The sequence below is a fragment of the Melozone crissalis genome, unplaced genomic scaffold (assembly GCF_028551555.1).
Source record: "Melozone crissalis strain CALT ecotype California unplaced genomic scaffold, PUWL_Pcris_2 ptg000236l_1, whole genome shotgun sequence".
Classification (NCBI taxonomy): Eukaryota; Metazoa; Chordata; class Aves; order Passeriformes; family Passerellidae; genus Melozone; species Melozone crissalis.
Genome location: NW_026535997.1, coordinates 141,577 through 158,930, shown reverse-complemented (window position 1 = coordinate 158,930; position 17,354 = coordinate 141,577). Strand labels below are relative to the sequence as shown.

Sequence of the window (17,354 nt, the reverse complement as noted above, 5' to 3'; positions counted from 1 at the left end):
GGAGCCTGAGCCCTGATCCAGCATGGGCAGGGGTCAGGGAAATGTTCCCACATGGATTTGGGGAGGATCCCAGGATGAAATTTCATGGATTGGGATGGTGTCAATCCCATTGGGGCTCCAAAGGAATATTCCTTTCTTCCCTTGTCCCCCTTCCATCCTCCCAGGGCTGGAACCAGGCTGGGATAATCCCTTGGAATCCTTGGATCCCACCCTGCCTCCACTGGGCTCTCCTGGCCCATCCCTGATCTTTTCCAAGCTCAATTATCCCTAAAAACCCCAGAGCCCAACCCAAACCCCTGCCCTGCCACGTCCCAATCCCAATTCCAGGCCCCAAAATTCCAACAATCCCTGGAAGCAGAGCTTGGATCCATCCAGGTTCTTGTCCAAATCCCAGGGAATCCTCCCACACCTGGCTCCCACTCATTCCATGGAAAATCCAGGAGAAATTCATATCAGGAGTGCAAAATAAATCCAAAATATTTAAAACCACCCAGGCAGGGAGAAGGGGGAGCTCGACTTTAATGGAATTTGCTGCTTTGGATCCATGAATTCCCTTTTCCTGCTCTTGCCCAGGGAGCCAAGGAAGTGGGAAAAGGGGTTTATCCCATTTTTTTGCAAGCTGGCTGAGATCTGCTCCATGCCATTCTCCATCCTTGTGCCCAGAGGACTTGCATATGGTAAAAAAAAAATATGGGAAAAAGGGAAAAAAAACTAAAATAAAAGGGAAAAAATGAAGAAAAAAGGAAAAAAAAATGAAGAAAAAAAAGGGAAAAAATGAGAAAAATGATAAAAAACTACAAAAAAAGCTCAAATCCCTCTTTTGTACAGAGATATATTTTTATTAATTAAAAGTTTGTACAGCTAAAAAATAAATTAAAAAAACAAAATGTAATTTTTTTTTCATTATCGTAGGGAAAAAAGAACAAAAAAAGTAGTGAGAAAAAAATCAGCTTTTTTTTTGTAAATGTAATAAAGTGTATAAATGGTTTCCATAAAAGTGTACATATGGAATCTCTCCATGCCCCTGGCTTGTCTGCAGAATTCCCAGTTAATTTATCTGTCTCTGTATATGAGGCTTTTCCGTGTGTTCCCAGCGTTCCCTGCGGAATTTCAAAGCTATTTTCGATTTTGGACTTCCAAATAATAAAAAATCTCGATTTTTGCATTGCTTTTTCTTACAGCCCCCTGGTGCTTTTTTTTCCTTTTCTTTCTTTTGGGGTTTTTTGTTTTGTTTTTTTGGGTGGTTTTTCTTTTTTGTGTGTGTGTGGGTTTTTTGGTTTGGTTTGGTTTTTTGTTTTTTGGGTTTTTTTGTTTTGTTTGGTTTGGTTTGGTTTTTTGTGGGGTTTTTTGGGGTGTTTTTTTTGGGTTTTGGTGGGGTTTTTGTGGAGTTTTTTTTTTTGAGCGTTTTTTTGGGATTTTGGTTGGGTTTTTTTGAGGTATGTGTGAATTCCAAAAGTTTTATCCCGGGATTTTCAGGATGTGCACACACCATTCATGCAAGGATGGAGTTTCCCGACTTTTCCAGCACATCACGATTTCAGGAAAGGGGAAAATCCGAGCAGATTGGGTGAATTTGGATGAATGGATTTGGCTTTTCCAGCGGGATTTTATCAGCGATATCCCAGGGGAAAGGAGAACGGGACCCTTCCCCCTTCCCAACCCCCGCATTCCTTTTCAAGGAGCCCCAATTTGCCTTAATGAGGTTTTAATTAACGCCTCCTCTCTCTCCGTGCCCGGTGATTGGCAGGAATTAAGTCGGGATCGAGGAAATTTGGGATGAAAAAGGCCCTGGAGGATCTTTGATGTCCCGCGGCTGCTCCCGTGTGGATTTGATGCTCCCTTGCTTTTTATTTGGCTTTTCAGACGCTTCATCCTTGGATTTATCCTTGGATTTGTCCCCTCCTTGGCTCGGTTTATCCAAAACAAGGGTCAAGGAGGGAGCTGAGCTTTTTTGGGATGGGGTTCCTTGGGATTTTGGGGCAGCAGAAAGGATCCTGCTGGATTTCCATGGATTCACGGGAAGGGAAGGGGATCCAAATGCTTTTGGAGCTTCCCAGAGGAGCTGGGGCTGCCCCATTCCGGGAGTGTTCAAGCTTGGAGCAGCCTGGGATGCTGGGAGCTGTCCATGGCCATGGAATTTTGGTGGAATTGGATCATCCTTAAGGTTCCTTCCAACCCAAACCATTCCAGGATTATTCTTCCTTCCAATTCCCAAAATTTCCCTCTGTATTTGGGGTATTCTTCCTTCTTCCAATTCCCAAAGCTTCCCTCAGTGTTTGGGGTTTAATCCCCAACCCAGGCTCAGCTTTTTTGGGGGCGTTCTTCAGGAGAAAATTCCTCATTTCCCAAGCTTTTCTTTTGCCACCAAGTTCCAGCCCTGGAATCTCCTCCAAAACTGGGATTTGGTGATTTCCAAAGCTTTCCCAACCCCTCTGGAAGGAAAGATCCCAAAAATCTCCCGGATCTTCCAGTGGCTGCTGATTGAGGGAGAGACCAGCAGGGAAAATGGGAGACCTGGAGCTGCCACTGGGAATCTTTTGGGGGAAAAAACAGGGAGAGACCAGCAGAGAAACTGGAAGGAGCTGGAGCTGCCACTTGGGAATATTTTGGGGAGAAAAACCAGGGAAAGACCAGCAAAACCTCCACCAGGAAAAAAAATTCCATGGAGAAAGCAGCAGGACAGGAGCTGGAGCATCCCCTGGGCATTTTTTGGGGGGAATAAAAGTGGGAGAGCTGGAAGGAGCTGGAGCATCCACTGGGAATCTTCTGGGGGGAAAAAACACGAAAGGAACATCAGGGAAATTGAGGATTTCTTCAGGAATATCCCATGGGATTCCTCAGCAGGATCCTTGCCCTGATGGCAGGAGTTGTCTCATTAAAAAAAAAAAAAATCCAGGAGATATTTTTAATTAGGATTTTCTTCTTTGAAAATGAATCCCAATTCCTTCCATCTGCCAGCCTGGAATATTCCAAGCTCCAGTAAAAACAAGTGGGAAACTCCCCATGAGGAGAGTGGAAGTGCAGGAGGGATGGAAAAGATGAAATCATTGCCTTCTCCCACGTGGGATTTATAAAATAAACTATAAATTATATATCTCTTTAATTAAATGTCACTTGAAAGATCACTTTAACTCAGCCTGAGGATGGAGGGATAAAGGGGTGTTAGGGATAATAATAATAATTCTAAATCCAGGAATTATTGCTCCATTTGCCCTTTCCAGCGGCAATTCCAGCTGATTGTGGAACAAATCCTTGGGAAGCCTTGGGAATTCTTGGCCTCTCTCCCATTAAAGGGTGATTAAATTCAGATAAAATCCCCTTCCAAACTGGAAGGGCGTGGTTGGATCTTCCCAAGGGAATTCAGGACACAAGAGGTTAAAAGGGAGATGGCACAGAGGGGAGTTCTGTGCTCCTTTTCCCTTTATTCCCCTTTTTTTACCCCTTTTTTTCCTCTTTTTCCCCCCTTTTTTTTCTCCTTTTTTTCCCTTACCCCCTCCCCTTTTCCCCCTTTTTTTTCCTCCTTTTTCTCCCTTTTTTTCCCCAATTTTTTCCCTTTTCCTTCGCAATTCCCCGGTTTTTCAGCAGGGAGAACACGGCTCATCAGCAGAACCGAGCCACTGGGATTGTAACTATTGATTTTCCCTGTTTTCACCACTTCTCAGTGCCTGGAAAACATCATTGGAGCCAGCACTGGGCACTTTGGGACAGCTTTGGGATTGCAGGCGCTGTCCTGGAGCGTTCCTTTGGAAATCTGCCAGGAAATCTGGCAAAAAATGGGAAAAATTGTTTAAAATCTGTGTTTAGGCACAAAAAAAGAGCTCAGGGTGAGGCTGATGGAGCTGCTTGAACCTGGAGTAGCTTTGCCCTGGATGTGGGATCAGATGGGAGGAGCTGCCACAATCAGCAAAATTCCCAATTCTTTTTGGGAATTCACACTCTGGAAGGCCAAACCGCTTGGAATTGGACACAAATCCATGGATGAACTGCACCACTCCCACCTGCCAGGAGCTGGAGCACCTGGATGCGGCCCCTTGATCCCAGCTCTGAACTTCCCGGCATCCATGGCAGGATGGTCCTTACGGTCCCTTCCATCCCAAACCCCAATTCTTCTTGGGAATTCACACCCTGGGCAGCCAAACCGCTTGGAATTGGACACAAATCCATGGATTAACTGCACCATTCCCACCTGTCAGGAGCTGGAGCACCTGGATGCAGCCCCTTGATCCCAGCTCTGAATTTCCCAATCTTGCTGGAAGCAGCTCCTGCTGCTGGCACTGCCACGCCAGAAGGTTCTGGCTCCAAAAATCCATTCCCTGCTGGATTTGGGATTTTTTTTCCCTCCATTTTCTCGTTGGTGCTGCCATTCCTTCTGCTGGGAATGGAGAGATTTCAAGCAGGAGCAGCTTCATCCCAAACCAGCAGCTCATTCCTCACAGGAATGTCATGATCCCGTGATGGATGAAGGATTCCCAAGCACAACTTGGGAAGTGTCCAAGGCCAGGATGGAAAAACCATGGCAGGATGGTCCTTAAGGTCCCTTCCATCCCAAACCCCTCTGGAATTCTCTGCTGCTCTCAAGGAATGGTTTTAGGGCAGGACGATGCTGCCAAGCTGGGCTGGGCTGGGCTGAGCTCCTTTGGAAAAACCCTTGGAAAACAGATGGGAACAAAATGGTGTTGGCAGCAGAGAGAGGTTTAAGGATATCACATCCCAAATTTTGGCAGCCCGGGGAGGTGACCGGAGCAGGGACAGCTGCCAGGATTTGAGGGCAAGGCAGGGAAAATCACAACAGGAATCTTGGGAATTGGGATTTTGGGAATTGGGGTTTTGGGAATTGGGGTTTTGGGAATTCTTCAGAAGTGCTGGGGCAGAACCCCAACCCCCATCCTCTGCCAAGGCCTGGGGGTTAATTAATGCCACAACAAACCCTCATTAAGAGGCTTAATTAATATTATTTCATTTTCAGAGAGGAGGCAGCTGTTCCCTGCTTCCCATAGAGGGAGGGTTGTGCAGGAATTGTCCTGCAGGGATACCTGGGATGGGATCTGGGGTCAGGTTTGGGTGCAGAGGGAGGGGATCCAACATTCCAGCCACGTCCCCAAGGATTTTCCAAGCCCTCATCCCATCAGCAGCATCCCTGTCAGTGGGCTCCATGGAAGGATGGATGTGGGAAGGTTGGATTTGATGATTCTGGAGATCTTTTCCTACCATCACAATTCCATGGTGCTTTCCATCCCTGCTTTCTGCCTGGGTGCCACCCCTGTGTGTGACACCTCTGTCCCCTCCTGTCACTGCCGGGCCAATCCTGCTCTTCCCCACCTTTAATTTGGGCTCTCAGGATTTTCCAGCCTCATTCCCGCAGCCAATTCCATGGAAATGGATGGAAGTGAATTCCCTGTGACTCCTCGTTCCCTCCTCTCACCCTGCACGAATCTTGGAGCTATTTTGGGCAGAGCATCCAAAATTTGCCCTTTTTTCTTGGAGAAGCTTCCTGAACTTTGGGCATCCTCCTTGTGGACCTGGGAGCACCTTCCTGGTGTTTTGATGGAGTTTGGGATTAATTTATCCCAGATCCTACAACATTCCAGCAGAACAAAACACTTTAAAAACAAAACCCTTTCTTTAGGAGGCAAAAAAATTAAACCCATCAAACAATAATCTAAGAATAAAAATCAGGAATTTTATGGCACCCTCAATAACGAACTCTGTCCTCAGAAGCTCATTTACGTATTTAAGCCCTTGTTTAATATTCTAATTAGCAGTTAATCAGCTATCGAGAGAGAACAAACGGTGATTAGCTCATCTTCACCTCCTCCAGGTGATTTGGGCTCATCAGCTTCGCGAAACTTTCCTGATATTCCTGAATTATTCATGGCCACGGGAATGTCCCGGGGTGGGATTTCAGGTGCATAACCGAGGGGGACATGGTGCCTTTTGGGGAAAAGGATGCTTTGGATGGGATTTGGGGGAAAAATTCCTCGCTGGGAGGGTGGGAAGGGGCTGGGATGGATATTTCAGGGGAGCTGTGGTTGCCACATTCCTGGAAGTGTCCAAGGCCAGGTTGGAACAACTTGGGATAGTGGGAGGTGTCCCTGCCCATTTAATTTAATTATTCCAGGCTATCATTTATCCCAATTCTTCCTCTTTTCCCATAGCTTTCCAAGGAGCTGGGAAACAAAAGAAAGCTCCCGCTGGAGGTCTGGAGGAGGAACTGGTGCAATCCCAAATGATCCTCAATTCCCTTTCCCTTCTTCTCTTTTTCCTTTCCCATCCCACCAAAGACGGGCAGGACGCTGCTCTCCTCCTCCTCTATTCCCAGGGAGCAGATTCTCAAAACTCTTGGAATTAATTTGGAAAGATTCCACCTGGTTTTGCCTGGAAAAGAAGCCCTGCCTGGCCAGGCTTTGGATCTTGAGGTTTGGCTGTCTGGGAGCAGGGATCAGCTGAGGTGACAAGGACTGGGCTGGCTCCCAGGAGAATCCATGAGGCACGAGCAGGTGGGAGAGAGAGAGGCAGGAGCTCCAGACAGCTGCTTCCCGGAATTTTAATTAATTCCCGAGCTTTTTAGCCTTCCCAGACGCCGGCTTTGCCAGGCTCCGGATTCCTGCCGCCTGCCAGGATGGATCAGGAAGGTCAGAGCTGCTCCTTGCCAAGCAGAGCTCCCTCACTGCTGCCCTCAGCGATTTCGGGGAAGCTCTGCTGCCTCTGGAAGGTGCAGGATCAGCTGGAGCAGCGTCCCTGGATGTGCTGGAGCTCACCCATCCCATCCCAGGCTGTGCTGTGTGGGACTGAGGAGCTCCCAAGGATTCCTGGAAACTCCTGGATGCCCAGGATGCTCCACAGGCACAGCAGAGCTTTTCCTGCTCTGTCCTGGGAAGTGGCTTTTCCCTGCTCAGCCCTGATCCCACCTGGAAGTCGCTTTTTCCTGCTCCAGGACCAAAACCCAGCCCCTGATCCTACCTGGAAGTGGCTTTTCCCTGTTCCAGGACCAAAACTCAGCCCTGTTCCCACCTGGAAGTGTCTTTTCCCTGCTCAGGCCCTGATCCCTCCTGAAGTGGTTTTTTCCCTGCTCCGGGACCAAAACCCAGCCCGAATCCCACCTGGAAGTGGCTTTTCCCTGTTCCAAGACAAAAATTCAGCCCGTGATCCTTCCTGGAAGTGACTTTTCCCAGTCCCAGGACCAAAACTTGGCCCTGATCCCTCCTTAAGTGGCTTTTTCCTGCTCCAGGAACCGAATTCAGCCCTGATCCCACTGGAAGTTGCTCTTCCCTGCTCCAGGACCCAAATTCAGCCCCTGATCCCACCTGGAAGTGACTTTTCCCTGCTCCAGGACCAAAACCCAGCCCCTGATCCTTCCTGGAAGTGGCTTTTTCCTGCTCCAGAACATAAACTCAGCCCTGATCCCACCTGGAAGTGGTTTTCCCTGCTCCAGGACCAAAATCCAGCTCCCAGCCCCTTCCATCCCTTCCATGTCCGTCCCAAAAGCGGGAAGGGGTCAAAGGAAGGGAATTCCCCCTTTTCCCCCCTCAGCCCGGTGCCGGGGGATGCTCCAGCCCCTTCCTGAAGGAAATCCGCGTTTTTCGGGAATATCCCAGGCTGGAAGAGCCAATTCCACGGGTTGGCAGCTCCCTCTCGTGGGGAGAAAAGGCAGGAAGAGCTGGGATGTGGCCCAGATGTGTGGCACAGCTGGAGCGGGATTTCTCAGAGGGGTCGGAAAATGGGAATTTTTTTCCAATGGGAATAAAGACACTTTATAGAACTTTTGAGACTTTAAACTTAGGGCTGTCTAATTAGACAGAGACTAAAAAGCCTAACCTAAATAATTCACTAGATAAAGAAGAGAACAAAGAAAAAAATTGCTTTTATGGAGTGTTTTAGTAAGACTAAAAACCTCTTACCCCAACTCAGTTTTTCTCTGAAAAAGCTTTGTTATTTTACCTTTTATTTAAACTTTTCTGTTTCCAATACTACCTCAGAAGCCATCCTGTTATTTTATGTCAACTTCTACCCTCAAAATTTTGCACCGCACCACGGCCTTGCTTAAATCCAAAGAAATCCACAAATCATTCCACTTATTAAGAATCCAGCTCGGTTTTATTGTCCATTTTTCCAAAAGTTAGTGTTATCCTCATCACAATTATAAAATATCCCTATTTTACAAAGATTTACAGCTCTGGGAGTGACCAAGTTGGAGCTGGGAATTCTCTTAAATAATCAAACCATGATTTTGGTTTTGGGGGTGGGGCTTGAAAAATTCCAATTTAAAAAAGAAAAGGGAAGGCTAAAAAGGGAATTTTTATCAGCTCCTTCAAACATCACAGGGAATTATAAAATTTATTCCTTTTTTTTTTTTGGCGGTGGGGGGAAAGGCTGCAGGGAGCAGATTTGAAACCCCATGGATGGAAACAGGATTAGAGGCCCTGATTCTGGTTCACATAAAGATCTCTTTACAGATTCTGGCAGCACAGAGGAACCCTAAAGTATATTTAAGTAAAATGTATGCTGCCAAAACTCTGTAAAAAAAAAAAAAAAAAAACAGGTCCCAAAATTAACATTTTAGGGCCGTGTTTTCCCTGCGTCCACCCTCACCACAGGAACCAGGAAAGCGCGGCCGCTTCTCCTGGGAAAGCGCGGAAGCTTCTCTCCATGAACTAAAATTTATGCCCACTCTAAGATTTTTTTTATGCTGCCAGACCTCTGTAAAAGAAAATTAGGTCCCAAATTTGGGGTTATTCCCAAAATTAACATTTTAGGGCTGTGTTTTCCCTCTGTCCACCCTCACGCCAGAACCGGGAATGCGAGGCCACTTCTCGCAGTGTTCTGGTCACTTTTGGAAGGGATTTTCATGAGGGAATTACTCAGAATGAGGGGCAGCACAGAGGAACCCTAAAGTATAGTTAAATAGAATTTATGCTGCCAGAACTGAGTAAAACAAATCAAGTCCCAAAATTAACAGTTTAAGACTGTGTTTTCTCTGCTGTCCACCCTCATACCAGAACCGGGAAAGTGCGGCAGCTTCTCCTTGTGGGATTGCAGTGTTGTGGTCACTTTGGGAAGGGATTTTCCTTAGGAAATTGCTCAGAACGGAGCAACCCTAAAGCGTATTTAAATAAAATTTATACCCACTCTAAGATTTTTTTATGCTGCCAGAACTGTGTAAAAGAAAATCAGGTCCCAAAATTAACAATTTAAGGCTGCGTTTTCCCCCGCCTCCACCCTCACACCAGAAGCGGGAAAGCGCGGAAACTTCTCCCTGTGGGAGTGCAGTGTTGTGGTCACTTTGGGAAGGGATTTTCACGGGGAATCGCTCAGAACGAGGGGCCCTTGACGCTGCCCGGCTCCGGGAGGCGGGCGGCCGCGTAGGCCGAGGCTGCCAGGCAGGCGGCGGGCTCGCAGAAGCCGGGCAGGCCCGCGGGCCCCGGCAGCCCCGGCCGGCCCGCCTCGCCCGGGGAGCCCGGCAGGCCCCGCTCGCCCGCCTTGCCGTCCACAGCGTGGCCGGGGATGCCCGGGAGACCTGGAAAGGCAACGGGGTGGGATGGGTGGGGTGCTGAGAATCAAGCTGAGAGATGGGTTTTATCTGAGAAATAGGGGTTTTCCCCTCAGAAATAGGAGTTTTTCCCTCAGAAATAATAGGGATTTTCCTCTGAGAAATAATAGGGATTTTTTTTCCCTCAGAATCATGGATTTCCCCTCAGAAATAATAGGGATTTTTTTTTTTTTTCCTGAGAAATAATAGGGATTTTTCCCTCAGAAATAGGGTTTTTCCCTCAGATATAGGGATTTTCCCCTGGAAAATAGAGATTTTTCTCCTCAGAAATAATAGGGATTTTTCTCAGAAATAGGGATGAATTGAGGTTTTGTGGGATGAGCTTGTGCAGGTTTTATGGGATGAACTTGGGCCCATTTTGTGGGAGGATCCCAGGCAGGTTTTATGGAATAAACTTGAGCAGATTTACAGGATGAGCCTAGGCAGTTTTTGTGGGATGAACCTGTGTAAATTTTGTGGGATAAACCTGAGAAGGTTTTGCGGGATGAACCTGGGCAATTTTTGTGGAATAAACCTGAGCAGATTTACAGGATGAGCCTGGGCTGGTTTTGTGGGATGAACCTGTGCAGGTTTTGTGGGATGGATCAGAAGGTCCCCGGCCACCGCTGGGCTCATCACCCCAAGGTGACAAAGGCCACCTGGGGACACCTGGTCTCACCTGGGATCCCTGGAGGACCTGGCATTCCCGGGTGGCCACGGCCAACCTCTCCCCGCTCGCCCTTCTCTCCTCTCTTCCCTGTGGGTACAAAAAGGGGGGAAGGACTCCATGGCAACCCTGGATGGGTGATCAGGGATGGGGACAAACATGGCAGTGCCACCCCAGGAGGGTTTGCACCTGGCACCATGTCACCACCACCCACCTTTGGGTCCGACATTGCCGATCTGCCCGGCAGCTCCCAGGATTCCGGGGACACCTCGGGGTCCCATGGGGCCGTGGGGTCCCTGATCACCGGGTGGCCCTGGGGGGCCAGGGGCACCGAGAGGTCCCATGGCCCCAACCCCACCCAGGGCAGCTCTCTTGGCGCTCACGGCCACCTCTGTCAGCTGCTCTGTGGGGCAGAGAGGGGCCGGGATGGGATCCACGGGGTGGGATCCATGGGGTGGGAACCATGAGATCCACAGGATGGGATCCATGGGAAGGGATCCATGGGGTGGGATCCATGGGGTGGGAACCATGGGATTCATGGGGTGGGATTCATGGAATCCATGGGATGGGATTCATGGGATGGGATCCACAAGATGGGAACCATGGGGTAGGATCCACAGGATCCATGGGATGGGATCCACTGGGTGGGATCCATGGAGTGGGAACCATGGGATGGGATCCATAGGAAGAGATCCATGGGATGGGATCCATGGGGTGGGATCCATGGGATGGGAACCATGGAATCCATGGCATGGGATCCATAGGATGAGATCCATGGGGAGGGGATTCCACCGGATCCATGGGGTGGTGTCCATGGGATGGGATCCATAGGAAGAGATCCATGGGACAGGACCCATGGGATTCATGGGATCCATGGGATGGGATCCATAGGGTGAGATCCATGGGGAGGGGACTCCACAGGATCCATGGGGTGGGATCCATGGGATGGGATCCATAGGAAGAGATCCATGGGATGGGAACAATGGGATCCATAGGGTGGGATCTATAGGAAGAGATCCACATGGGATCCACGGGATGGGATCCACTGGATCGATGAGGTGGGATCCATGGGAAGAGATCCATGGGATCCGTGGGATCTGGTGGCCCCGCTCCGCCCTCACCTTGCAGCATCTTCAGCACCACGTCCACGATGTGCTGGTCCCCAGCGTCCCGGCCCTGCCAGGAAGGGAATTTCACTCCTTTTGTCCCCTCCCAGAGCCCTTCCCAGCCCAAATCCCAATCTCCATCCCCTCCCTGCATCCCAGGTCACCTTCCCACCCTGCTCTTCCCTGTTCTGTCCCAGGGCAAGCGCTCAGCTTGCTCTGTGCTCATGGCATTAGAGTCCAAAATGAGGATTTTAGGGAAAAATCCCAACCCTTTAAATCCCTGCTGCTGGCTGGTTTATACAGGGACAGTTTTTGGATGCCATACACAGTGGGAAAGGCAGAATTCCTCCCCAGGAAAGCAGGATCCCAGCTCCTGAGTGGAACAGCAGCGTGTTCCCCGAGGAGCTGGGTGGGAAGCAGAGGCAATTCCTGCCGAGCAGGGAGGATGAGGAGGTTTGTAGGATCAGGGTACTCACGGCTGTGCCCCTCGGGCCCGGCATTCCCGCCACTCCGCGCTCCCCCACCAGCCCCCGCGGGCCGGGCGGGCCGGGATAGCCCCGAATTCCCGGCGCTCCTGCATCCCCCGAGGGGCCGGGAAAGCTGAGCTCTCCCTGGATGCCTTGCTGAGGAGGGATGGAGAGAGAGGGGCATGAGGGGCTCAGGCTGTGCTGAGCATGGGGGCTGCACCCCGAGAGCCCAAAATGTCCCAAAAAACATGGGCAGGGCTGGGTCCCAAACCGGGCTGGGGGTGAACCCAGGCTGGATCCCAAAAACTGGGGCTGGATCCCAAAAATTGGGTCTGGGGCTGAACCCAGGGCTGAATCTCAAAAACTGGGGCTGGATCCCAAATGGGGCTGGAGCTGAATCCAGGGCTGAATCACAAAAATTGGGGCTGGGGCTGAATCCAGCATTGGATCCCAAAAACGGGCTGGATCCCAAAATTGGGGCTGGATCCCAAAAATGTGGGCTGGATCCCAAATGGGGCTGGAGCTGAATCCAGGGCTGGATCCCAAAAACGGGCTGGATCCCAAAAACTGGGGCTGGATCCCAAATGGGCTGGAGCTGAATCCAGGGTTGGATCCCAAAAATTTGGGCTAGGGCTGAACCTAGGGCTGGATCTCAAAAATTGGGGCTGGGGCTGAATCCAGCATTGGATCCCAAAAATTGGGGCTGGATCCCAAAAATTGGGGCTGGATCCCAAAAATTGGGGCTGGATTCCATATGGGGCTGGAGCTGAATCAAGGCCTGGATCCCAGAAATTGGGGCTGGGGCTGAATCCAGGGTTGGATCCCAAAAATTGGGGCTGAACTTGAATCAAGGGCTGGATCCCAAAATGGGGCTGAGACTGAATCCAGCACTGGATCCCAAAACAGGAAGCCTGAGCCTGAACCTGGTGCTGAGCCCAGAACCGAGCCTGAATCCAGGGTTTAACCCCAAGGAGGAGCTGAGCCTGAATCCAGGGCTGATCATGATCACTGGGCCCCATTTCCAGGGAAAATATTCCCCCAGCACCTCAGCAGGGAAGATCCAGCTCAGGATCCCACAAATCCACCCAAGTTTTGGGGTGTCCTCGGTCCCAAATCCCCATCACTCACCTGTCCCTTGGGTCCTGGCTCTCCTGACTCCCCCTGGGGACAGAGGACCCAGGAAAGGCAATGAGGACACAGCAGGGATTTAGGGTTGGGATTTAATGCCAGGCAGGATCCCCCAGCTTAGCAAGGGATCCCCCAGCATTCCAAGAATCTTCTGGAAGCACTCACCTTCTCTCCCTCGAGCGCTGCCAGGCCGTGGACACGTGGATCTCCCTAAAGGAAAGGCAAGGAGAGACGGGAACATTCCCAAAGGAAACGTTCCCAAAGGGGGAATTCATGGAGAAAGTGTTCGGAGCCAGTGTTAAAGCCAGCTCTGTCAATCCCAGCTCTGTTAATCCCAGCTCTGTCAATCCCAGCTCTGTCAATCCCAGCTCTGTCAATCCCAACTGTCAATCCCAGCTCTGTCAATCCCAGCTCTGTTAAAGCCAGCTCTGTTAATCCCAGCCCTGTTAATCCCAGCTCTGATAACCCCAGCTCTGTTAATCCCAGCTCTGTCAATCCCAGCTCTGTTAATCCCAGCTCTGTTAATCCCAGCCCTGTTAATCCCAGCTCTGTTATCCCAGCTTTGTTAATCCCAGCTCTGTTAATCCCAGCTCTGTTAATCCCAGCTTTGTCAATCCCAGCTCTGTTAATCCCAGCTTTGTCAATCCCAGCTCTGTCAATCCCAGATCTGTTAATCCCAGCTTTATAAAATCCAGCTCTGTTAAGCCCAGCCCTGTTAATCCCAGCTGTTAATCCCAGCTCTGTCAATCCCAGCTCTGTTTATCCCAGCCCTGTTAATCCCAGCTCTGTTAATCCCAGCTCTGTCAATCCCAGCTCTGTTAATCCCAGCTGTTAATCCCAGCTCTGTTAATCCCAGCTCTGTTAATCCCAGCTCTGTTAATCCCAGCTCTGTTAATCCCAGCTCTGTTAATCCCAGCTGTTAATCCCAGCTCTGTTAATCCCAGCTCTGTTAATCCCAGCTCTGTTAATCCCAGCTCTGTCAATCCCAGCTCTGTTAATCCCAGCTCTGTTAATCCCAGCTCTGTCAATCCCAGCTCTGTTAATCCCAGCTCTGTTAATCCAAGCTTTGTTAATCCCAGCTTTGTCAATCCCAGCTCTGTTAATCCCAGCTCTGTCAATCCCAGCTCTGTTAATCCCAGCTCTGTTAATCCCAGCTCTGTTAATCCAAGCTTTGTTAATCCCAGCTCTGTTAATCCCAGCTCTGTTAATCCCAGCTCTGTTAATCCCAGCTTTGTCAATCCCAGCTCTGTTAATCCCAGCTCTGTTAATCCCAGCTTTGTCAATCCCAGCTCTGTTAATCCCAGCTCTGTTAATCCCAGCTCTGTTAATCCCAGATTTGTCAATCCCAGCTCTGTTAATCCCAGCCCTGTTAATCCGAGCCCTGTAAATCCCAGCTTTGTCAATCCCAGCTCTGTTAATCCCAGCTCTGTTAATCCCAGCTCTGTTAAGCCCAGCCCTGTTAATCCCAGCTCTGTTAATCCCAGCTCTGTTAATCCCAGCTCTGTTAATCCCAGCTTTGTCAATCCCAGCTCTGTCAATCCCAGCTCTGTTAATCCCAGCTCTGTTAAGCCCAGCTCTGTTAATCCCAGCTGTTAATCCCAGCTCTGTTAATCCCAGCTCTGTTAATCCCAGCTCTGTCAATCCCAGCTCTGTTAATCCCAGCTCTCTTAATCCCAGCTCTGTTAATCCAAGCTTTGTTAATCCCAGCTTTGTCAATCCCAGCTCTGTTAATCCCAGCTTTGTCAATCCCAGCTCTGTTAATCCCAGCTCTGTTAAGCCCAGCTCTGTTAATCCCAGCTGTTAATCCCAGCTCTGTTAATCCCAGCTCTGTTAATCCCAGCTCTGTTAATCCCAGCTCTGTCAATCCCAGCTCTGTTAATCCCAGCTGTTAATCCCAGCTCTGTTAATCCCAGCTCTGTTAATCCCGGCTCTGTTAATCCCAGCTCTGTTAATCCCAGCTCTGTTAATCCCAGCTCTGTCAATCCCAGCTCTGTTAATCCCAGCTCTCTTAATCCCAGCTCTGTCAATCCCAGCTCTGTTAATCCCAGCTCTCTTAATCCCAGCTCTGTTAATCCAAGCTTTGTTAATCCCAGCTTTGTCAATCCCAGCTCTGTTAATCCCAGCTTTGTCAATCCCAGCTCTGTTAATCCCAGCTTTGTCAATCCCAGCTCTGTTAATCCCAGCCCTGTAAATCCGAGCCCTGTAAATCCCAGCTTTGTCAATCCCAGCTCTGTTAATCCCAGCTCTGTTAATCCCAGCTCTGTCAATCCCAGCTCTGTTAATCCCAGCTCTGTTAATCCCAGCTCTGTTAAGCCCAGCTCTGTTAATCCCAGCTCTGTCAATCCCAGCTCTGTTAATCCCAGCTCTGTTAATCCCAGCTCTGTCAATCCCAGCTCTGTTAATCCCAGCTCTGTTAATCCAAGCTTTGTTAATCCCAGCTCTGTTAATCCCAGCTCTGTTAATCCCAGCTCTTTTAATCCCAGCTTTGTCAATCCCAGCTCTGTCAATCCCAGCTCTGTTAATCCCAGCTCTGTTAATCCCAGCTCTGTTAATCCCAGCTTTGTCAATCCCAGCTCTGTTAATCCCAGCTCTGTTAAGCCCAGCTCTGTCAATCCCAGCTCTGTTAATCCCAGCTCTGTTAATCCCAGCTTTGTCAATCCCAGCTCTGTTAATCCCAGCTCTGTTAAGCCCAGCCCTGTTAATCCCAGCTCTGTTAATCCCAGCTCTGTTAATCCCAGCTCTGTCAATCCCAGCTCTGTTAATCCCAGCCCTGTAAATCCGAGCCCTGTAAATCCCAGCTTTGTCAATCCCAGCTCTGTTAATCCCAGCTCTGTTAATCCCAGCTCTGTCAATCCCAGCTCTGTTAATCCCAGCTCTGTTAATCCCAGCCCTGTTAATCCCAGCTCTGTTAATCCCAGCTCTGTTAATCCCAGCTCTGTTAATCCCAGCTCTGTTAATCCCAGCTTTGTCAATCCCAGCTCTGTCAATCCCAGCTCTGTTAATCCCAGCTCTCTTAATCCCAGCTCTGTTAATCCAAGCTTTGTTAATCCCAGCTTTGTCAATCCCAGCTCTGTTAATCCCAGCCCTGTTAATCCGAGCCCTGTAAATCCCAGCTTTGTCAATCCCAGCTCTGTTAATCCCAGCTCTGTTAATCCCAGCTGTTAATCCCAGCTCTGTTAATCCCAGCTCTGTTAATCCCAGCTCTGTTAATCCCAGCCCTGTTAATCCCAGCTCTGTTAATCCAAGCTTTGTTAATCCCAGCTTTGTCAATCCCAGCTCTGTTAATCCCAGCTCTGTTAATCCCAGCTCTGTCAATCCCAGCTCTGTCAATCCCAGCTTTGTCAATCCCAGCTCTGTTAATCCCAGCTCTGTCAATCCCAGCTCTGTCAATCCCAGCTCTGTTAATCCCAGCTCTGTTAATCCCAGCTCTGTTAATCCCAGCTCTGTCAATCCCAGCTCTGTTAATCCCAGCTGTTAATCCCAGCTCTGTTAATCCAAGCTTTGTTAATCCCAGCTTTGTCAATCCCAGCTCTGTTAATCCCAGCTCTGTCAATCCCAGCTCTGTTAATCCCAGCTCTGTTAATCCCAGCTCTGTTAATCCAAGCTTTGTTAATCCCAGCTTTGTCAATCCCAGCTCTGTTAATCCCAGCTCTGTTAATCCCAGCTCTGTCAATCCCAGCTCTGTTAATCCCAGCTTTGTCAATCCCAGCTCTGTTAATCTCAGCTTTGTCAATCCCAGCTCTGTTAATCCCAGCTCTGTTAATCCCAGCTCTGTCAATCCCAGCTCTGTTAATCCCAGCTCTGTTAATCCCAGCTCTGTCAATCCCAGCTCTGTTAATCCCAGCCCTGTTAATCCCAGCTCTGTTAATCCCAGCTGTTAATCCCAGCTCTGTTAATCCCAGCTCTGTTAATCCCAGTTCTGTTAATCCCAGCTCTGTTAATCCCAGCTTTGTCAATCCCAGCTCTGTCAATCCCAGCTCTGTTAATCCCAGCTCTGTCAATCCCAGATCTGTTAATCCCAGCTTTATAAAATCCAGCTCTGTTAAGCCCAGCCCTGTTAATCCAAGCTTTGTTAATCCCAGCTCTGTTAATCCCAGCTTTGTCAATCCCAGCTCTGTTAATCCCAGCTCTGTTAATCCCAGCTTTATAAATTCCAGCTCTGTTAAGCCCAGCTCTGTTAATCCAAGCTTTGTTAATCCCAGCTCTGTTAATCCCAGCTCTGTCAATCCCAGCCCTGTTAATCCCAGCCCTGTTAATCCCAGCTCTGTTAATCCCAGTTCTGTTAATCCCAGCTCTGTTAATCCCAGCTCTGTTAATCCAAGTTATATAAATTCCAGCTCTGTTAAGCCCAGCTCTGTTAATCCCAGCTCTGTCAATCCCAGCTCTGTTAATCCCAGCTCTGTTAATCCTAGCTCTGTTAATCCCAGCTTTGTTAATCCCAGCTCTGTTAATCCCAGCTC

The 17,354-nt window shown here is 49.3% G+C and overlaps 1 protein-coding gene across 1 annotated transcript in view; it reads right to left on the bottom strand.

Moving 5' to 3' along the window:
• Window positions 1-9,308: 9,308 nt before the first annotated feature.
• LOC128949460 (collagen alpha-2(IX) chain-like) overlaps window positions 9,309-17,354 on the bottom strand; it is an 87,044-nt gene continuing 78,998 nt past the window's right edge. Inside the window, exons 8-14 of the mRNA XM_054294319.1 lie at window positions 13,060-13,104; window positions 12,895-12,927; window positions 11,776-11,922; window positions 11,315-11,369; window positions 10,408-10,596; window positions 10,206-10,283; window positions 9,309-9,514 (exon numbers count right to left, since the gene is read on the bottom strand). Coding sequence (XP_054150294.1) covers window positions 9,309-9,514; window positions 10,206-10,283; window positions 10,408-10,596; window positions 11,315-11,369; window positions 11,776-11,922; window positions 12,895-12,927; window positions 13,060-13,104 — 753 coding nt within the window. The remainder of the gene's footprint in view (window positions 9,515-10,205; window positions 10,284-10,407; window positions 10,597-11,314; window positions 11,370-11,775; window positions 11,923-12,894; window positions 12,928-13,059; window positions 13,105-17,354) is intronic.